Source organism: Anarhichas minor, unplaced genomic scaffold, assembly GCF_050575085.1.
Source record: "Anarhichas minor isolate MPS153535 unplaced genomic scaffold, ASM5057508v1 ptg000033l, whole genome shotgun sequence".
Taxonomy (NCBI): domain Eukaryota; kingdom Metazoa; phylum Chordata; class Actinopteri; order Perciformes; family Anarhichadidae; genus Anarhichas; species Anarhichas minor.
In genome coordinates, this window is record NW_027466479.1 from 7,916,480 (window position 1) to 7,937,542 (window position 21,063).

The 21,063-nt window shown below is 43.0% G+C and overlaps 3 protein-coding genes across 8 annotated transcripts in view; 2 read left to right on the plus strand and 1 right to left on the minus strand.

The window, feature by feature from the left end:
* ext1c (exostoses (multiple) 1c) overlaps positions 1-7,300 on the minus strand; it is a 70,329-nt gene extending 63,029 nt beyond the window's left edge. The window contains exon 1 of the mRNA XM_076105888.1: positions 5,107-7,300. The gene's annotated coding sequence lies outside the window, so the exon portion shown is untranslated. The remainder of the gene's footprint in view (positions 1-5,106) is intronic.
* Positions 6,674-11,226, plus strand: LOC142965129 (putative thiopurine S-methyltransferase). 3 transcript variants are annotated; one of them, XM_076105891.1, is made up of 9 exons: positions 6,674-6,804; positions 7,477-7,599; positions 7,810-7,902; positions 8,023-8,155; positions 9,319-9,371; positions 9,670-9,744; positions 9,919-10,004; positions 10,145-10,189; positions 10,355-11,226. In XM_076105891.1, exons 2-9 carry the CDS (start codon positions 7,502-7,504, stop codon positions 10,498-10,500), a joined length of 729 nt encoding a protein of 242 aa, XP_075962006.1. In that variant the 5' UTR covers positions 6,674-6,804; positions 7,477-7,501; the 3' UTR covers positions 10,501-11,226. The 3 variants fall into 3 exon arrangements, with proteins under 3 accessions (XP_075962006.1, XP_075962004.1, XP_075962005.1); XM_076105889.1 differs by having other exon boundaries at positions 6,682-7,007; XM_076105890.1 differs by having other exon boundaries at positions 6,683-6,912.
* Positions 11,227-17,313: 6,087 nt separating this feature from the next.
* Positions 17,314-20,977, plus strand: LOC142965313 (putative thiopurine S-methyltransferase). 4 transcript variants are annotated; one of them, XM_076106212.1, is made up of 9 exons: positions 17,314-17,729; positions 18,713-18,835; positions 19,046-19,138; positions 19,259-19,391; positions 19,580-19,632; positions 19,930-20,004; positions 20,179-20,264; positions 20,405-20,449; positions 20,615-20,977. In XM_076106212.1, exons 1-9 carry the CDS (start codon positions 17,668-17,670, stop codon positions 20,758-20,760), a joined length of 816 nt encoding a protein of 271 aa, XP_075962327.1. In that variant the 5' UTR covers positions 17,314-17,667; the 3' UTR covers positions 20,761-20,977. The 4 variants fall into 4 exon arrangements, with proteins under 4 accessions (XP_075962327.1, XP_075962324.1, XP_075962323.1 ...); XM_076106209.1 differs by having other exon boundaries at positions 17,324-17,634; XM_076106208.1 differs by lacking the exon at positions 17,314-17,729 and having other exon boundaries at positions 18,630-18,835.
* The last annotated feature ends 86 nt before the right edge of the window (positions 20,978-21,063 follow it).

Below are 21,063 nucleotides of genomic sequence, written 5' to 3' on the forward strand. Positions count from 1 at the left end.
GACGAGATGTAATGATCGATATTTCATGGATGACAGCTGGACCACTCCCTTTACTTCCTGCCCTCGATCTCTTCCCCTCTGAGGGCCGTAAGGGCGTCCCTCAACTGTTTCTACCTGCTGTGAGATTTCAACAGAACTACACCATTAACTTGGGGTAAACGAAATTGAAAATATGCCGTCCCACCTGTCTCCCTTGAATTGTGTTTACGCAACTGTGGTGATGCAGGCTTTGACAGTAAATGAAAACTGGCTCTCTCTGAAATGGGTGTCACCGATGACGGCCCTCTGCAGGAAATTCAGCATATGTCAATTTGTGTTTTTCTTCCACCAAATTGGATATTTTTTTATGAAGAGATTTCTGCCTTTCGGGAACAGATTGGCTTTTTTCCCCCTCGTTTGCTGTTTTCTGGCTACAGCGCCGGTGCTGAGCACTTCTGACATTGTAAACGCCCAAAATCAAATCCGGTGCCATTACAGTCATTCTCTGGGTAGCGGTGTCATTGTCACTGTAAGAGCCGCAGCAGCAGCAGCATTATTATGTCTGCTTGATTTGATGATTTGGGCAGAGGCATAGCAGGTGTTAAATCGACACTGGACGGGCCAAATGCCTGGTAAAATTATATTTCCATTCCTTCCCAAATGATATGGTTAGCTTATGAAGACCGTTCACCTGAATGATGGACGCCTAGCATATGCTGACAAAAATCCTGGGTGAGTGCACTGTATAAATAGCGGTTTTCGGCGGCAGCAGGCCTTTCAGCGTGTGCCTGAACTATACTTACACACACATCTGGCATGAGTGTTTTTGCTGTCCTAAAGCTGCCGACATATTAGTTCAGCAAAATGAAGTGTTCTGGAGAAAACACAAATCTTGCGGTGAGGCGAACGGCTCGGTGGAGCTAAAATTAAAAGCCCGGACTCTGTCATTACGGGCCTGAGGGATGTGACATCGTGACCAGAAGATAGCCGCACTGCATTCTCTGTGTTATTGCAGTGGTTCTACGTCTTTTTTTCGCTTGTGGCCCTTTCAAATTGAAGCTCTGTCTAGTTGTGACCCCTCAGTACAGGTTGAATATGTCACAGAATGGAGGCAAGTTTGAACAGAGTCGAGTGCAGTATAATACACTTGCTCTGATATCTAGTATATGGAAATAGTATCGGAAATGGGGTATGATTTCATGAATATCTCATGGATAACAACTTTAAAATAGCCTACATCACAAGGGAAAAGCAAATATCAGGAAAACATAAACCTAACTTCTCCCGACCCCTCTGCGGGTCCCGACCCTCAGATTGGGAACCACTGCGTCCTTGTCTTATGACCGGAGGGGCCGGTCGAGCATGTAATTTGTGTATGGAGTCTGTGTAAATGTGAACGTCTGCATAGTAGCAGGGTGGCATTTCTATCTCTTTGTGACTGCGTACAACCTGAGCAGGAGTCACTGAGCGTGTGAAGTTTGTCAGTATATCAGTCAGTCTGTGGCAACCAAAGAAAAAACCCTGCTGTGGTTGAAAAAAGAAAAGAAAAAAGGGTCCGTCTCTCCTGACAGACCTGCATTAAAGGCTTACGATAGGGATGTGATGCAGGTTCTATTTTCTGTCCTCACCTACTAGTTGGCCTTTGAAATTGAGGGGCGCTTTACACTCCCACACACCATATGCATATACTGTATAAGCAGACACATACGCATATGTGCAGTTAGGTCAATGCTGAGAAAATGGCTTTTTACTGGATAAAAAACAATCTCTCTGTCCACACAGGAGTATTTTTCCATTGGATCGACCACCTCGGAACCATAATGACCATAAACTTGGTTCTTTTACAAGGCCATTTTCATAATGTGGATAACAGCACGTTCTCTTCCACCTTAATAAAACACAATAAAATAGTTGCCCTGCTGAGGGGCTCTGACGCGGTTAATAAGATGTTTACCTCAAGCAGCACGCCCTGCGATGCCACCAGCCTCCCGACCGCGCTCACATTCCAAAACCCAGGGTAATTACAAGCTGGGTTGATTAATTACGTCCCCACAATATGCTGCACTCCAACGCCACAAGTGCTAATTAGCAGAACGAACACGATGGGTAGGAACAGTTATTAGGGGGTTCAAGCTCGGGCTCGGAATTGGGCAAAGCTGTGTACAGAAGACGTGGGGATCAGGCTCGTATCACGCGGACAGAGACCGAGATCGCGGCTAACACTGGCGTACAGAAGCCTGCTGAGGTCACCGATACAGCAAGTGCACACTGCTCTGCGTTCAGGGTGCCCGGCTGTGCACCTGACAACACACACAAACACACACACACACACACACACACACACACACATCGTGTCTTCAAATCCATCCGCCTTATTAACCGTTCCTGCTCGCAGTGCGTCCTGCCTGCAACTCATCTTATCTCTGCAGCTTCGAGCTAGAGGCGGACTCAGATCACATCAACCTATAAACAATATGACCTTGACAACACAGGGAGGATATAGGACTGACCCTGGGATGAGGAAGAAGGGGGCACATTCCAGACGGGGGGGTCAATTAGTAGAGTTTCCCTAACATCTGAGGTTAGCTCGTGCAGAATACCGCTTAAAAAGATCTTGTGAGGAAAAATTTATTGATTTCAAAGCTTCTTTCTCCCACCGACCATACTACGTATAACACTAATTGTAAGTACGACATACTAATACTGTGTTGTTTTTTTACCCTCAAACATGATTTTCATTTCCTATTTTGTACACAGGTATAAAGAGTGCACGTGAATACGTGATGACTTTGCACAGTGACCCATCAGGGTTAATAGCTTCTTAAAAAGGTGGCACGCAGATATTCACAACCCCTCTAACGACTGCCTTGATTATGTAAATGCCCAACACATCTGGAATATGAACACCTCTGTATTGGCCAACGCTTCGACGAGACACGATTTGTGCTTCTCTTAATCACCGGGGAGGTTATTAAAGAACCAACGTGAATGCAAAATCCCATTAAGACGAGGGGGCTGCCGTTACAATGAAGTCATTTCAGAAATGAGATGAAATCCAGTAGCAGCATCGGGGATCCAGGCTCCCCAGAGAGCCTTTTTCTGCACATCCGTGATAATAACAGCCCTTTATTTAGGATCATTGGAGTCGTTTTTTTTTTTTACATCAAATAAAACAACTAGAGAGTTGTAATGAATTGCTGCAGTGAACTCTTGCAGCCTTGTTTTGTTTCTTTGGGATTCATTAATACGTGGAGCACTTAGTAGCACGTGAAAGGAGGAAATGCTCGTCTCTTTCCTGAGCTACTGTAGCTAAGATATATATTGAATGCAAAAAAAACACACGACCAAGACAACCAGAAGACAGAACAGAGCATTCTTTGTTTGGACTACAATAAGAGGACACAGGCCTGCGGTGCGTCTCTGTTTAATGTGAACGTAACGTGTAAGTCAGGTGTTTCAAGATAACTCTCATATAAATGGTAATTGCCTAGAGCTCTTAACAAACACTTAATTATCTTCAGAATTAAATATGATTTTGTTGTGCTGCCTGCTTGAGGACTTTAAAAGGAAGTGGTGTCATACGATGAGCACACTGCCTTTGAGTTCTGCTCACTATCTTCATCAGTAGGCTGCTTATGTCAGCAAAGACGATATATTAATTAAGGCTCTACTTCAGTGTATTTTAAGATTGAAGTCATTCTGATGTTCTAACTACAATCCTGCACTAACAAACTGTATGACAGCTGAACAAGAGGCAACATTAATTCATATTCTTGGATGTGACCGTAGCCTACTAATGTGCAACCCACAGCCCATCTGAGCAGTGGGAGAAGTGGATCATCTGCCAAAACATCTCAACGCCTGCTGCGGATTTTCCCCAAAGCTTAGAGAATTGACGTAAAGCTCATTTAGGAGCCACATAACGCACAATTATCTACAAACATCAATAGAATTACAGTTAATCATTTAGGTCCATGAAGGCATCGCGCATACAGTGACCCCGCCACAGCGTTTGAACGCTAACGCGCGGACGTCTCTCTTTCTAAAGATGCCACCTATTCAGCCCTACCTGTCAGAGGGATGCCGAGATCCGTTGCAGGTGTCGGCGGCAAGTTCCTCCGGTTCTGAGGCGGCAGGTTCGGGCTCCACCTGAAATCACTACAGCTGCGCACTGAACTGTTGCGCGTCCTGCTCAGCCGGCGCTGCTACCCATGACACCAGCTGCACGGGCTCATAAACACCAACTTCTCCTGCTCGCGGGGCGACCGCGCTCTCGACGTGCGAGCCTCCCGACGGTACGATTAAGTTACGAGGCTGACAAAGCGCGAGCGCAGCGCACGCGTCCGGGCGCGTCCAAACAAACAGGCTAATGAGGCGGAGTGTCCCGCTGCCCCCTCGCGTCTGTCCTTCAAAATATCCCCAAATCTGTCGCTCGACGATACGTCGGGTTCTCCTGTATTATCCAGCATGCACCTCTCGCATTCAGAGCGCCGTGGACCGCATCGTCATCACCCCCCCCCCCCCCCCCCTCCTCCTCCTCCGCTGCTCCGAAAGCCACCTGGAGTTACGGAAACATGCTGCGCCCGTCAAATAGGCTAAAGACGGGCAGCATCGTGAGAGTAAGTCGGTGGTGAATTAATGTGCCCCATGTTGCACTTACGGGGAGTTCAGGTTACAGTTCATCTCTGAACAGTAGCCCACAACAAACGGTATTCTATTGCTCCTTTGTGATTCACCTGTGTTTCCAATCTCAACATCTGAGCAGCGTGAGTGACACAAAGGTGCGCTGCTGAGCGCCATGCAACCAATACAGCACGAGACGATAGCGACAAGGCTGCCAGAAGCACTTTACCGACACATGTTCCTGGTTTTTACAATCGCAGCCTGATGTCTGGGGACAATCGAGCGGTTCGTTGTATTTGTGTGAGCGGAGCTTCACTGATGCCTTTTAGACAATGAGCGAGATGTGGAAATCTCTGTAACTCTGAATGCAGAAATGAAATATACGATCTCACAGCAGACACATCCGTCCGTCCGTGTGCACCACAATGAACACAGCATCCAAACAGACAGCAGACAATCACACGCTGCGCTGCGACTTCTCCCCGACGGAGAGCTCGCCCTTACCGGGTGGCGAACTGACGTCGTCCCCTCGCTGGTAGTTTTCCTTTTCACACCACGGCCGGGCATTTGCGAATCAATTGCAGCGTGCAAGCGCAGGCCTCCCCGTCTGGATATGAATGATGAGAGTGCGTGTTAAATTGTCCATTTTCCATATCCACAACAGTCTACACACGACCCGCCCCCGGGCGCCGGTGATTGGTGCAGAGGCTCCTCGACGTCTTCGTCACACCGTAAAGAAAAACACACATCTGGATGCGACCACCGCACAACTGGAGCGTTTTGGGAGACACCGAATTACGCACAGAACTTGAACCGAGATGGAGGGGCGTGCCATTTATCATCGTGGCTGCAGATAGCAATCTCGTCACCTTTGCGGAAACTATGGTTTCAAATGCATCGGTGTAAACACTGGGCCACCATGATGATGAAGATGGTGATGATTGTGTATGACGGACACTAATGTGGGAGGTTGTTTGTTGTTTCAGCAGCTGAATTAAGAGAAGAATAGTCGGCTATAGGCCAATAATGACAAAATGTAGCGTCACGCTTTATCAATAAAAATAAATTACAATAAACTCCACATATTAAGGACATGCATGAGGAGGCCCAAAGACGCAATTCAACGGGAGACTGTTTTGAGATGCACCACTTGCAGCAGTATTTTGGTAAAAGCTTAGACTTTATATATTGCGTTGGTGTAGCGAGTTGGTCCTAAAATGATATGTATGACTGCCTGATTACCAAGCACGTGCACGTTTAATGGGGTACAACATGGTGATATCACGGGGAAGCAGAGCTGAGCATCACTGAGCGCCTCACTTCCACCGTGAAACCAGCATTTCTGAGACTCTTGCGCCGCTCTGTGTCCGGATAAAGGCATCGCCTCTGCTTTCTGTCCCGCTGCGTGATTTCACATTGTCTGTTACTTTGGAGGAGCATCTCATCTCTGGATTTGTTTCCTGGCTCCAGCGAGACGAATCACTGAGCAGCAGAGCAGATATCCCTGAGGATTGGTGACAGCTGTCACAGTCGGAATGCGGGTTTCTGCATGCTTTTACATTAAAAAAAGGGAAATGATAATAAAAGCGCACCAAGAATCAAAATGCCATAACTGTTAAACAATAAAAAATGTTTAATAAATAAATCGTATTTAACCATGACAATCGAAATTCGGGTTTTCTTTTTTAATAACTCTACAGTGGTCAAGAACGGTGCTCCAGACACAAATAGTTTTGAAGTCCAGTTAAATGTGGACATGCCCAAGTGGATGAATCACTAGATTCAAATTATGCAGGATTTTGAAACGCAAGGACCCCTTCACGAACCATTGCTAGATCCCTCAGAGAACAACAGAGCAGATACATGGAAGCATATACTCAGCAGTGGGGAACACCATTTTCTTAAATGTGATTAGTGTGCTCATAACGTACAATAACCGTTAGGCCCAGGGGCACGCATTTACAAGGGAGCTAATATTGTTCAGTCCGGTGCTGGCATCTCCCATACTTCCCATGAACCAGAATGCAGCATCAGGCTCCTCCCGAACCAGAAGTGAAACCGGGAGATATTTGTGTTTTATAATCCCCGGGTGTCGCCTGTCAGGCAATGCTTTCCTGAACGTTCAACTACTTGTACTTTCGCCGCGGTTGTCAAACCACAGCAGCAGTGAGACGCACAGGTCACCTGACACACCTTACCCAGGTCAATTAATAACCACACAGGTACCCGTGTATCCATTGGAACGGTCGCATGATCAACGCTGTCGTGGTGTGTCGCTGAACAAATATTAGCTGTCTTCTTTGGGCAAAGGTAACGTTCCGCTCTTGGTTAGAACCGGCAAACATGCGGGATGCAGGTTCTCTTTTTAAAGTACTTTGGCCGCTTTTAAGCCGGGCTGCTGTTGGGTAAGCGTGCACGAGCGTGACATTGTTACAAACGGAGTCGCTTCTGCTCATAATCTGACATATTTGATTCCATTCTTCAGAGCATAGCAGTGAACTCCTTCATTTAGTTTACATTAGAAAATACTTCCGTTATTGAAGCCGTTTAGGAAATTCCTCCTGACGTCAGAGTTTGATAACTCACGTGACGCTGGCGCAGTTATTCTCGTTATATGATTATGCAGTGTTTGCATATTGTAGGGCTCAGATTAGCTACTCTATTATCGGTACATGACCTTTAACCTCTGTCTGCTCCGATTCTTCTGTAATTATGCACCAGAAGAGTCTTGGACCAATGTAACAACCCTATTCCCCCCCCCCCCCCCCCAAATCATGCATTCACCGTGCAGTCACGTGCACAGTCTCTAGCCACACACATGAATGCTGTTCTCTCCATTGTTTACCGTCTCTCCTCCGTGTCCTCCTCCTGTAGTTGGGGTCAGACAAACATAAGCAGCATGCTGGCACCGCAGTCGGATCGGGTCATGGCGCTTGGAGAATGGGAGGAACGCTGGCAGGAGGACAGAATAGGTTTCCATCAGCCTCACGTACACAAGTAAAGGCCCCACTATTACCCGTTTTACAAAAGTCTTCCAAACGCATGTGTGGTTTTTACAAGATTGGACTATCAACTCGGCTAATTCAGTCTACACATCGCCATCTCGCTCAGATATTGTATGTTTTTCATAGGGTTGAGAAGTTTAAAAGTAACTCTAACTATTAAAAACACACACCCAAAGTTTGTCTGGTGTTTTTGTTTTGACAGGATGCTGGAGAACAACATCGATAAAGTTCTTTCTGGACGGACGGGAGTTCGCTTCTTCTTCCCTCTCTGTGGGAAAGCTCTAGATATGAAGTGGTATGAAAACGCATACTATATCCAATAAGGAAGATGACATTTGGTGTTCACATTGTCGGTGATCACTTCTGCTATTAAAAATGTATACAATCATAATTCCCTCTACTGTGGGAATCCCAGGATAGCAGACATGGGCCATTCAGTGGTGGGAGTGGAGATATCTGAAAAGGGTATCAAACAGTTCTTTGAGGACAACAACATGACGTACAGCGAGGAGCCCGTCCCTGCCATACCTGGAGCAAAAGTTTTCAAGGTATGACCTCTCACACCGCTCTGCAAAGGTGAGGATACTAGTCTATGTTCTGACTAGTGCTGGGCAACGATTAAAATATTTAATCGCGATTAATCGCATGGATCTTTTGCGATTAATCGTGATTAATCGCATTATTATGGCAAAGTTCAATAATGAATTCAAAAGTAGTGTATTGTGCACTTTTATTTTAAAAGTACTGCTATATGAACAAAAGTGCAATAACATTTGGTTCACGAGATGCAGGTAGCATGTTTTATACTTGATGTGAATATAATTCATACTTTGTTGGCATCTTATTCTGAAAACCGGATGTTCGTCTGAAGAAACCGGATGTTGTCTCACGTTAATCTTTCTGCTAACTTTCAAAGTCCTTCACTCGCTCCCGATCTGTGCCGTTTAAATGCGTTTATCGTGAATTTCAGCATATAGGTGCACTAACATGTAAGTGTCTGCTGAGTTGACCACGGAGATCTGAGTGTCTGCTGACTTTACCGCAGCGATGTCCAGTAGTCTCCAGGGAGAGCAACAGCTGGTGCAGCTTCTCTTTATTTCTGCCCCCCCCCCCCTCGACCAGAAGCGGAAGTCGCCTTTTCTCTACGGCAACCCTGAAGGGACATATCATCTCCAATACAAAACGATAAACATGAGACAGTCTGTTACAATAATAATAAATTAAAAATACTTACCTGTTTTTTTTTTGTGTGTTTTTTTGTTGTTTTTTAATTATTATTATTATTATTATTATTATTATTATTTTTTTTTTCCATCTCAAAAGGCTCAAGGACACACGCGCACGCACACACACACACACACACACACACACAAAACTGACTATAGGATGTTTGCTGGCTTTTATCCCACTGTTCTTGTCATCCTCTTGTTGTTATGTCTATGTATTGTCTCTTGTCTTTCAATTAAAAAAAATCTAAAAATTTAAAAAATGCGTTAACGCGCGATAAAATAATTGTCGGCGTTAATTAATTAATGCGTTAACGCGATAATAATGCGTTAACTTGCCCAGCACTAGTTCTGACATATTGTATTAATGGTAGTATGCCAAAAGTCCAATTAGTTGGGACCCATATGTAGAAGAGTAGCTGAAAGACATGATGCATTCACACGGATAAGGACACAAATGTTAATCCATGTTGTGTTCTTTACAGAGCTCAGAGAGAAATATCTCCCTGTATCAATGTGACCTGTTCAACTTCTCCAGGTCAGTAGACTGAATGTCTTTTTATCCCTTTGTTAAAGATGTTGAATAGGCCTTTTTCACAGCAGCCATTTTGACATGTCATAGCAGGGAGAACACAGGTGAGATTAATAATTATATTCCCATTTTATTGAGTGTGTCACAGTCATTCCAGTGAGCCAGCATGCTCAATACAAGGACCCTGGCCCACCTAAATGAAACAGAGCCATAACTAATGGAATCAATTACACCTGTGGTTACCCTGCTGCAGTGACAGTGACGGGTAAATGTTGTACACAAACTCTCTTTTTCCGTTTCACAGTTCCATTGAGGGTCAGTTCGGGGCAATTTGGGACAGAGGCTCTCTCGTGGCCATCAACCCAAGAGACAGAGAAAAGTAAGACGAGTTTGAGTAACCCTCCATTGAGATGGGGAGATTTCTCTTCAGACGCAACAAAGCAGATTAGTTGTAGTTTAAAAAATATGACACCAAATCAATCTAAAATGAAAACCTATGAAATTAACCTCAGGCACAGTTTGGTAACATTTTGGACGTGCACATTCTCCACAGGTATGCTGCTCTCATCATTTCTCTCATGGCCAAAGACTGCAGATACCTTTTGGACACTTTGTTGTACAATCCTGAATCATACGGCGGTAACTGTCCATACTTTTCTCTAGAACACAAAAGAATACAATTCATTTATGTTGCAGTTTAATATGTCAAATGTGGGGTTGGTGTGTTTTGTATCAGTTTGTTGAAAAGTAAGACATTTGTGACTGTATTTGCCTTTCAGGTCCTCCCTTTTTAGTGCCCGACGAGCAAGTAGCAAGTCTGTTTGGTGAGTGTTGCTACGAACGATCATGGCTGAGTGTGTTTGTGCCACAATGAAACTATAAGTTAACCACAAACAGAGAGTGAACAGCACTATGGTACTGTAGAAAGTTGCACGTGGATGCGGGTTAGACTACGGAGGCTGACATTAAGTTGCATTTCCTTTCCTCAGGGAACAGCTGTGATTTGGAGCAGCTGCAGCCGCTGGATGCCATGGATGCCCTGGATGCCCTGGATGCCCTGACAGACAGACATCGAGGCTGGGGACTGGACTACCTGACTGAAACTGTACACCTCATCACTCCCAAGAGCACTTAAAAACCAACTTGCAAGTTTAGGGAGACAATGGGCCTTTACTGCTTAAACATCTTTTTGGGGAGGAAATGAAGGTGCATGGAAATAAAATGACAAGAGAACTTCTAAAAACAGTTTTAAATGCATGCCTTTGTATAAGATCTGTAACGAAGTTTGGAATGCTTTGGCACTTTTTATATAATAAAATGCCTAAAAAAGAAAGACTTGAGAAAACAGAATTTACAACAAAGAAACAAATGTAAGATATACAATTCAGTCATCAAAGCAAAATGCTCAAGAGTTGATCTCATTCAAATGAGTTTTTCACATGAAGGCTACTGTATACAGTTCTTATGGCCTTCCAAATCTGACTAAGTTTCAGAGTATTAATGATTATAATTTTTGTCTTGGGAATATGCTGGTATGGATATGGTGTACTTTATACATTATTAACCTGCTTTTGATGTTTTTATAAAGATATCAGTCTTTGAAATCATCCTTAATCTAAAAGACATATGCACTTCTTTGAACAGAAAGTCATCAGACTCAAACATTTCATTGTAGGTGCATTCCCAAAAAAGATCAATTAAGTTTCACTTTCTACAAAAAGCAAAAGTATCAAAGTTGTATTTAGACAAATATATGAATAAAAAGCAAAAGGTAATAAGCTTTTACATATTTCTTCGTGAGTGAGACTGCACCTGCATTCCTTTCTTCAGTATCAGTTATTGCAATACATTTATGCTTGTTTTCATGTGTACTTTATTCTTTATTTACTCAACATTTTTGATTTCATACAGTTCATATAATCTCCTCGTCCATTCTCCTTTGATAAAGCCTCGATAACTCCCAAAATGTGCAGTTGTTGGGTTAATTTGCGAGGAAATCTAAAAAGCATTCGTGAAAACAAAAATGTTACTTCTAGAGTGAATAAGTCATTTGGACCAGAAATATCTCTTCTCCACGCAATTTGGGCCTGTGTGGGGATGACATATTTTCAAGTAAGTATTATAGTATTCGCATGAGTCTGAACTGAAAGATGCAAATCTTGATTAAGGAGCAGCTAATAACGGGGAAAAGCTGATAAAAAGCAGGCGCTGAGTCAGCCTAATTGGAAAGAGAAATTGCAGACGAAGAACACCAACCTGATCAAGACGTAGCTGGTGTTGAGAATCTCAGGGAGGAATGAAAACACCAACTCCCCTGAGGATCAGAGCGACCAGAGCCTCCAGCTGCTGAGGCTCTGACCAGTATGTGTGGCCTCGCTGTGCTAAAGGTTTACTGAAAGTAGCCATATACGTTTGCATACCCGTGGATATCCTGGCCACCCCAGTGATTCAATACAGACTGAAACTGCTGCCTGTGGGATTGTGCCTGCTGCAAGGTCCAACACACGTTACCTCACCCCTCTAAAAACATCATTTTTTACTCCAGTTTAAATCCAAACTACAGATCTTTCAGTCAGGATTGAGCTCATTTCTAAACAATGCATCTAGAAGTAGACATTATGAAGCACTGTCACCTGACAGATAGGCCTGTCTGTGTACAGTTTGCATGTTCTCCCTGTGTGTCAGCGTAGGCTTTCTCCGGGTGCTACAGACATGCAAGTGTGAATGATGACAACTCGCCTAACCTGAACTGTATCAGCTCGTACAGAGAAAGGATGGACGGCTCTTTGAATGCTTCACATTTAGAGAAATTAAAATCAATCAGGCCTATTAAAATGATATGCTTTTGGAAGAGGACTTGAATCTGTGAAATGAGAGAACACCTGAGTATCATAATAATGACAAAGAAAGGAAAATACTTGCAGATACAATATCTGTAGTTTAGCGGTGCCAAAGAATACGCAAAAAGTCCCGCAATTAGGCAAAATGCCCTAATGGTAATAAACATGTCTTACTCTTTTGGTCAGACATCAACGAAATATAGAATTGTTTTTACATTGTGGAGCGAAGCAACACTTTACGGTAACGTGTGTCTCATGATGTCATCGACCCGATGATGTCATTTGCAACTGCTTCCCCATTGACTAGATACAGTGATACATTAGCAAACTGCAAAAAGGAAGGAGCACGAGCTAACCTGTAAGCTAGTTCACTAAAATGGAGAAATACCGCGAGGAGCCGAGACACGCAAGTTGCCAGAACGAACTTCAAAAGTTTTGAAGACGTTTTTAGACAGCAAATAAAAAAAGTGTTCAATATCGTTACAAATCAACCGGGTAATCGTTAAGTTAGTTACTAACCTGCTAACCGACTACCCGGTGTTTGTGCTGCAACTTCACTGTCGTTAAAATTGTAAAATGTCCAAGTGTCTTTGTATTGTTAGTGGTCAATGCCTATAATTGAACTTTAAGTCACACATGTAGCATTAACGGTCTGACTGACAATAACGGAATAATGTTACATTTCAGGTGAGTGTACCCAAGGGCGTAGGTTTGGTCTCAGCATTGGTAGGGACACTGTCCCCCCCCCCCCCCCCCCCCCGCCATCTAAAAAAGTCTTAGTTGATACCAGGGGCGTTTCTAGGATTCAAAGAAAGGGGGGCTTAGCCCCAAGGGGAGGTGCTGCATGTTTGTCACAATTTGTCGGCAATTCTTGTTGGGGCCCATTTGGGGCCGTGGATATCCATTGTTTCAGACAGTTCATAGATTGGTTCAATCAGAAAGAGTGTGATTTTGCTCTGTAGTTTTGCTTGCATTCAGTATATGATAACACAAGAGACCGAATTTCAGGGTCATAGTGAAATTTGACAACACAAATATGAACTTTTCTCAAATAAAGAGAGAGAGAAATAATTTTCCTGCTTGTAAAGGAAAGACGAATAAACTAGCTTTCATATCCGCGTCACTCCCAAATCCTAATTCTTAAAAGGACCGCACACAATGGATGGAGAATGGACCTGACAGTGTCAACTTTATATCGTTCAGTATGATGATAGGCTGTTGGATTGTAATTTGAAGGGGGAGAAAACATACAAACCAGAACACACGCACAGATGTAGCATGTTAGAGTTATAAATAACTTGTCCATGTGAGAAACAATAGTTTAATTTAATGACATCACCAAAATAAATATATATATTTTGTATATTTTTTTTTTAAAGCCAATAATGCCAAATTATTTGGGGGGGCTGAAGAACATTTGAGGGGCCTTCAGCCCCCCTCAAATAGGCCTAACAACGCCCCTGGTTGATATTATGTTGAACAGGCAAACTTTATTAAAATATATTAACATTTGTGTAACTTGGAACTGATTTAAACATAATAACAGTAACAAAACCTTAGTTTAAATACAAAACAGTATTCTGCACCAAATAAATAATAATAATAACAAAAAATTAAATAAATGAATAAAAAACGTTCTGCTAAAATGCCAGTAACAGTATATTCTATATCCAAAATATATATAAAAAACTTTTCCCAGTTGTGCAGCCAAAAAAAGACTAAAAAGTTTTTAAAAAATCTATTCTGCAGCACTTAATAGGCTACAAATAAAGTGCTTTCCTCCTTTATGCAATTATTAGTCGTGCTGGGCAACGATTACAATTTTTAATCGTGATTAATCGCATGGATTTTTTGCGATTAATCGCGATTAATCTCATTGTTATGGCAAAGTTCAATAATGAATTCAAAAGTAGTGGATTGCGCACTTTTATTTTAAAAGTACTGCTATATGAACAAAAGGGCAATACCATTTGGTTTGTAAACACTTTAAACACATCAGGTTCTTGTTAGCAGCAGTATTCCCTTTACACAGCAGCAGTTCTATCTCTTCACTATCTGTGCTCAGTGTGTGACTGGATGTGAAACGTTCCACTGCTGTGCAACAGGAATAAAATGTTTCAGCATGTTTCATCTAAATGTGTGTCTTGTGTCTTCATGACAGTCAGAGCATGTGAATGCAGCTCTACTGTTCATCAATATAATGCTGTAACTCCGAGGTAATGATGGTGACCCAGCGATCAAAGAATAAAGACACTTTACGCACAATTTAGGTGTATTTTCCCTTTAACTCACGAGATGCAGGTAGCATGTTTTATACTTAATGTGAATATAATTCATACTTTGTTGGCATCTTATTCTGAAAGCCGGATGTCCGGCTGAAGAAACCGGATGTTGTCTCACGTTAATCTTTCCGCTAACTTTCAAAGTCCTTCACTCGCTCCCGATCTGTGCCGTTTAAATGCGTTTACCGTGAATTTCAGCATATAGGTGCACTAACATGTAAGTGTCTGCTGAGTTGACCACGGAGATCTGAGTGTCTGCTGACTTTACCGCAGCGATGTCCAGTAGTCTCCATTCCTCCACCGCTGCCAGTGAGCAACGGACTTTCAAAATAAAAAGAACGCGCTATAAAATAATTGTCGGCGTTAATTAATTCATGCGTTAACGCGATAATAACGCGTTAACTTGCCCAGCACTAATAATAATACGAATGAGTTTGCAAATATATTGTGCAAAATTCTTTTTTCTAACAGGCAATTCAAATTAACTAAATATTGGTGGGGTCAATCTGGATGCGACCACCGCACAACTGGAGCGCTTTGGGAGACACCGAATTACGCACAGGACTTGAACCGAGATGGAGGGGCGTGCCATTTATCATCGTGGCTGCAGATAGCAATCTCGTCACCTTTGCGGAAACTATGGTTTCAAATGCATCGGTGTAAACACTGGGCCACCATGATGATGAAGATGGTGATGATTGTGTATGACGGACACTAATGTGGGAGGTTGCTTGTTGTTTCTGCAGCTGAATTAAGAGAAGAATAGTCGGCTATAGGCCAATAATGACAAAATGTAGCGTCACGCTTTATCAATCAAAATAAATTACAATAAACTCCACATTTTAAGGACATGCATGAGGAGGCCCAAAGACGCAATTCAACGGGAGACTGTTTTGAGATGCACCACTTGCAGCAGTATTTTGGTAAAAGCTAAGACTTTATATATTGCGTTGGTGTAGTGAGTGTGTTCTAAATGGTGTCAGGCAGTCATGCCTGATACCAAGCACGTGCACGTTTAATGGGGTACAACATGGTGATATCACGGGGAAGCAGAGCTGAGCATCACTGAGCGCCTCACTTCCACCGTGAAACCAGCATTTCTGAGACTCTTGCGCCGCTCTGTGTCCGGATAAAGGCATCGCCTCTGCTTTCTGTCCCGCTGCGTGATTTCACATTGTCTGTTACTTTGGAGGAGCATCTCATCTCTGGATTTGTTTCCTGGCTCCAGCGAGACGAATCACTGAGCAGCAGAGCAGATATCCCTGAGGATTGGTGACAGCTGTCACAGTCGGAATGCGGGTTTCTGCATGCTTTTACATTAAAAAAAGGGAAATGATAATAAAAGCGCACCAAGAATCAAAATGCCATAACTGTTAAACAATAAAAAATGTTTAATAAATAAATCGTATTTAACCATGACAATCGAAATTCGGGTTTTCTTTTTTAATAACTCTACAGTGGTCAAGAACGGTGCTCCAGACACAAATAGTTTTGAAGTCCAGTTAAATGTGGACATGCCCAAGTGGATGAATCACTAGATTCAAATTATGCAGTATTTTGAAACACAAGGACCCCTTCACGAACCATTGCTAGATCCCTCAGAGAACAACAGAGCAGATACATGGAAGCATATACTCAGCAGTGGGGAACACCATTTTCTTAAATGTGATTAGTGTGCTCATAACGTACAATAACCGTTAGGCCCAGGGGCACGCATTTACAAGGGAGCTAATATTGTTCAGTCCGATACTGACATCTCCCATACTTCCCATGAACCAGAATGCAGCATCAGGCTCCTCCCGAACCAGAAGTGAAACCGAGAGATATTTGTGTTTTCTAATCCCCGGGTGTCGCCTGTCAGGCAATGTTTTCCTGAACGTTCAACTACGGGTACTTCTCAAGTCTCTTAATTGTCGTTTCCTCGCTCCTCGATCCTCGCTTGAACCGGAAGTTGTTTCTGCGCCGCCATATTGACGGCCGTCCCAAAGCTCTAATGTAGCTCGGAGGAGCGAGGATCGAGGATGGAGGAGGGACCTCGGAGGAGCCATGAGCGCGGAACCACGAGAACAGACTTCCAGGAAGTGTTTTAACGGCCGACACGCCCCCTCATTGTTCATCAGTCATGTGATTGAACGCTGCAGCCGATCGGACTGACTGACTGAGTTTAACACCAGAGTGAAGACAAACCACAGAATAAACTCAAGCTTTATATTTGATTAGGTTTCTGATTCACCATCTGGTTTAAATAAATGTTCATTGTAGTCTGAACAACAAAACGACCACAAACAACTTTCTTCATTTATTAGAAAGATTTGTGTTTTCATGATCTGATGTTTCCCTCAATAACTTTTATTATGAATCCAATTAAAGTCAGAGAGAGCTGGAGAGACGAAACACTTTTTACATCATTCCTGAGTGTTTGATGAGTTTTATCATTTAAGAGAAACAATAATCATATCCTGGGTTATTTAATAATGACGCCACAGTCACAATTTCAAAACGTACAGACGCAAATAATTCATAAATAAGACGATCGCATTCCGCCGGTAGAAATGGATCCTGTGCTTATAAACAGAACACAGGACAGTTTGTTAACAGACTACAGAGAGAGAAACACCTCTACACTGATGATAACTGCGTGTCTTTATTAGTTATTAGTATTATTAATTACTATTATTAAGTACAGTGATCATGTGAACAGACACAAACTTCTCAAAAGTCTCTCCAGCTGTTAAAGCCGACTAACAGCTGATCCAGCTGTGATCAGCTGATCCTCCGTCATCAGAAACAGACGTCGCTTCACGTGATGCAACTGAGGAAAGGACGTCCCATGTCACTTAAAACATATTTCCTCGTTCCTCTCTCCTCGCATAGTTTCCTCCATGCATCCCTGGTGGGAGGGACTAAGACGCAAGGAAAGGACCCAAGTGAGGGAAACGGGGATGCAATTAAGAGACTTGGGAATGTACCCTACTTGTACTTTAGCCCCGGTTGTCAAACCACAGCAGCAGTGAGACGCACAGGTCACCTGGCACACCTTACCCAGGTCAATAAATAGCCACAGCGTGTATCCATTGGAACGGTCGCATGATCAACGCTGTCGTGGTGTGTCGCTGAACAAATATTAGCTGTCTTCTTTGGGCAAAGGTAACGTTCCGCTCTTGGTTAGAACCGGCAAACATGCGGGATGCAGGTTCTCTTTTTAAAGTACTTTGGCCGCTTTTAAGCCGGGCTGCTGTTGGGTAAGCGTGCACGAGCGTGACATTGTTACAAACGGAGTCGCTTCTGCTCATAATCTGACATATTTGATTCCATTCTTCAGAGCATAGCGGTGAACTCCTTCATTTAGTTTACATTAGAAAATACTTCCGTTATTCAAGCCGTTTAGGAAATTCCTCCTGACGTCAGAGTTTGATAACTCACGTGACGCTGGAGCAGTTATTCCCGTTATATGATTATGCAGTGTTTGCACATTGTAGGGCTCAGGTTGTTGAAGAAAATCATCATATAAGTTAGGATTGAACTGAACACATTTGGATTCACAAGTAAACAGTTTATATAACGTGTTATGTAAAACACATTCTGGCTCATAGAAACATTCTTAGGAAGTGATTGGGGAGCGCCAGACAAATTGTAATAAATCTCTCCAATCTTACCAAAACATTTCCCGTACATGAGTCGTGTGTTCTGCCAAAAGGTTATCTTGACACAGACGAGGACATGAGAGCATGACAAATGAAGAGACCAGATGTGCTTTGTTTTTGGTTCAACGGACTGGTTTGATTGGTGGAAAGTAACTTAAGGGGGGTGATTCTTGACTATAAAAGTGATCTGTGAAAAGTAATACATTGGGATTGTTTCGATATGCTGAACTTGTAATATGTTGGCAAGTGTGTATTAAAAGACTCCCCGCTGGTTGCAACATCAGTTCGCCGTCTCTTCTCGTCATTTTGCCACAACAAGATTACTCTATTATCGATACATGACCTTTAACCTCTGTCCCCTCTGCTCCGATTCTTCTGTAATTATGCACCAGAAGAGTCTTGGACAAATGTAACAACCCTGTTCCACCCCCATCACGCATTCACCGTGCAGCTGTTTCGTATGTGTTTATGTGCAGGAACATGTGACCGTGTGAGTCACGTGCACTCACCCCTGTCTCTAGCCACACACATGAATGCTGTTCTCTCCATTGTTTACCGTCTCTCCTCTCCTCCTCCTGTAGTTGGGGTCAGACAAACATAAGCAGCATGCTGGCACCGCAGTCGGATCGGGTCATGGCGCTTGGAGAATGGGAGGAACGCTGGCAGGAGGACAGAATAACTTTCCATCAGCCTCACGTACACAAGTAAAGGCCCCACTATTACCCGTTTTACAAAAGTCTTCCAAACGCATGCGTGGTTTTTACAAGATTGGACTATCAACTCGGCTAATTCAGTCTACACATCGCCATCTCGCTCAGATATTGTATGTTTTTCATAGGGTTGAGAAGTTTGAAAGTAACCCTAACTATTAAAAACACACACCCAAAGTTTGTCTGGTGTTTTTGTTTTGACAGGATGCTGGAGAACAACATCGATAAAGTTCTTTCTGGACGGACGGGAGTTCGCTTCTTCTTCCCTCTCTGTGGGAAAGCTCTAGATATGAAGTGGTATGAAAACGCATACTATATCCAATAAGGAAGATGACATTTGGTGTTCACATTGTCGGTGATCACTTCTGCTATTAAAAATGTATACGATCATAATTCCCTCTACTGTGGGAATCCCAGGATAGCAGACATGGGCCATTCAGTGGTGGGAGTGGAGATATCTGAAAAGGGTATCAAACAGTTCTTTGAGGACAACAACATGACGTACAGCGAGGAGCCCGTCCCTGCCATACCTGGAGCAAAAGTTTTCAAGGTAAGACCTCTCACACCGCTCTGCAAAGGTGAGGATACTAGTCTATGTTCTGACATATTGTATTAAAGGTAAGTATGCCAAAAGTCCAATTAGTTGGGACCCATATGTAGAAGAGTAGCTGAAAAAGAGACATGATGCATTCACACGGATAAGGACACAAATGTTAATCCATGTTGTGTTCTTTACAGAGCTCAGAGAGAAATATCTCCCTGTATCAATGTGACCTGTTCAACTTCTCCAGGTCAGTAGACTGAATGTCTTTTATCCCTTTGTTAAAGATGTTGAATAGGCCTTTTTCACAGCAGCCATTTTGACATGTCATAGCAGGGAGAACACAGGTGAGATTAATAATTATATTCCCATTTTATTGAGTGTGTCACAGTCATTCCAGTGAGCCAGCATGCTCAATACAAGGACCCTGGCCCACCTAAATGAAACAGAGCCATAACTAATGGAATCAATTACACCTGTGGTTACCCTGCTGCAGTGACAGTGACGGGTAAATGTTGTACACAAACTCTCTTTTTCCGTTTCACAGTTCCATTGAGGGTCAGTTCGGGGCAATTTGGGACAGAGGCTCTCTCGTGGCCATCAACCCAAGAGACAGAGAAAAGTAAGACGAGTTTGAGTAACCCTCCATTGAGATGGGGAGATTTCTCTTCAGACGCAACAAAGCAGATTAGTTGTAGTTCAAAAAATATGACACCAAATCAATCTAAAATGAAAACCTATGAAATTAACCTCAGGCACAGTTTGGTAACATTTTGGACGTGCACATTCTCCACAGGTATGCTGCTCTCATCATTTCTCTCATGGCCAAAGACTGCAGATACCTTTTGGACACTTTGTTGTACAATCCTGAATCATACGGCGGTAACTGTCCATACTTTTCTCTAGAACACAAAAGAATACAATTCATTTATGTTGCAGTTTAATATGTCAAATGTGGGGTTGGTGTGTTTTGTATCAGTTTGTTGAAAAGTAAGACATTTGTGACTGTATTTGCCTTTCAGGTCCTCCCTTTGTAGTGCCCGACGAGCAAGTAGCAAGTCTGTTTGGTGAGTGTTGCTACGAACGATCATGGCTGAGTGTGTTTGTGCCACAATGAAACTATAAGTTAACCACAAACAGAGAGTGAACAGCACTATGGTACTGTAGAAAGTTGCACGTGGATGCAGGTTAGACTACGGAGGCTGACATTAAGTTGCATTTCCTTTCCTCAGGGAACAGCTGTGATTTGGAGCAGCTGCAGTCGCTGGATGCCATGGATGCCCTGGATGCCCTGGATGCCCTGACAGGCAGACAGCGACGCTGGGGACTGGACTACCTGACTGAAACTGTACACCTCATCACTCCCAAGAGCACTTAAAGCAAGTTTAGGGAGAAAAACAGATCTTGGGCATTTAATTGCAAACAATGGGCCTTTACTGCTTAAACATCTTTTTGGGGAGGAAATGAAGGTGCATGGAAATAAAATGACAAGAGAACTTCTAAAAACAGTTTTAAATGCATGCCTTTGTATAAGATCTGTAACGAAGTTTGGAATGCTTGGCACTTTTTATATAATAAAATGCCTAAAAAAGAAAGACTTGAGAAAACAGAATTTACAACAAAGAAACAAATGTAAGATATACAATTCAGTCATCAAAGCAAAATGCTCAAGAGTTGATCT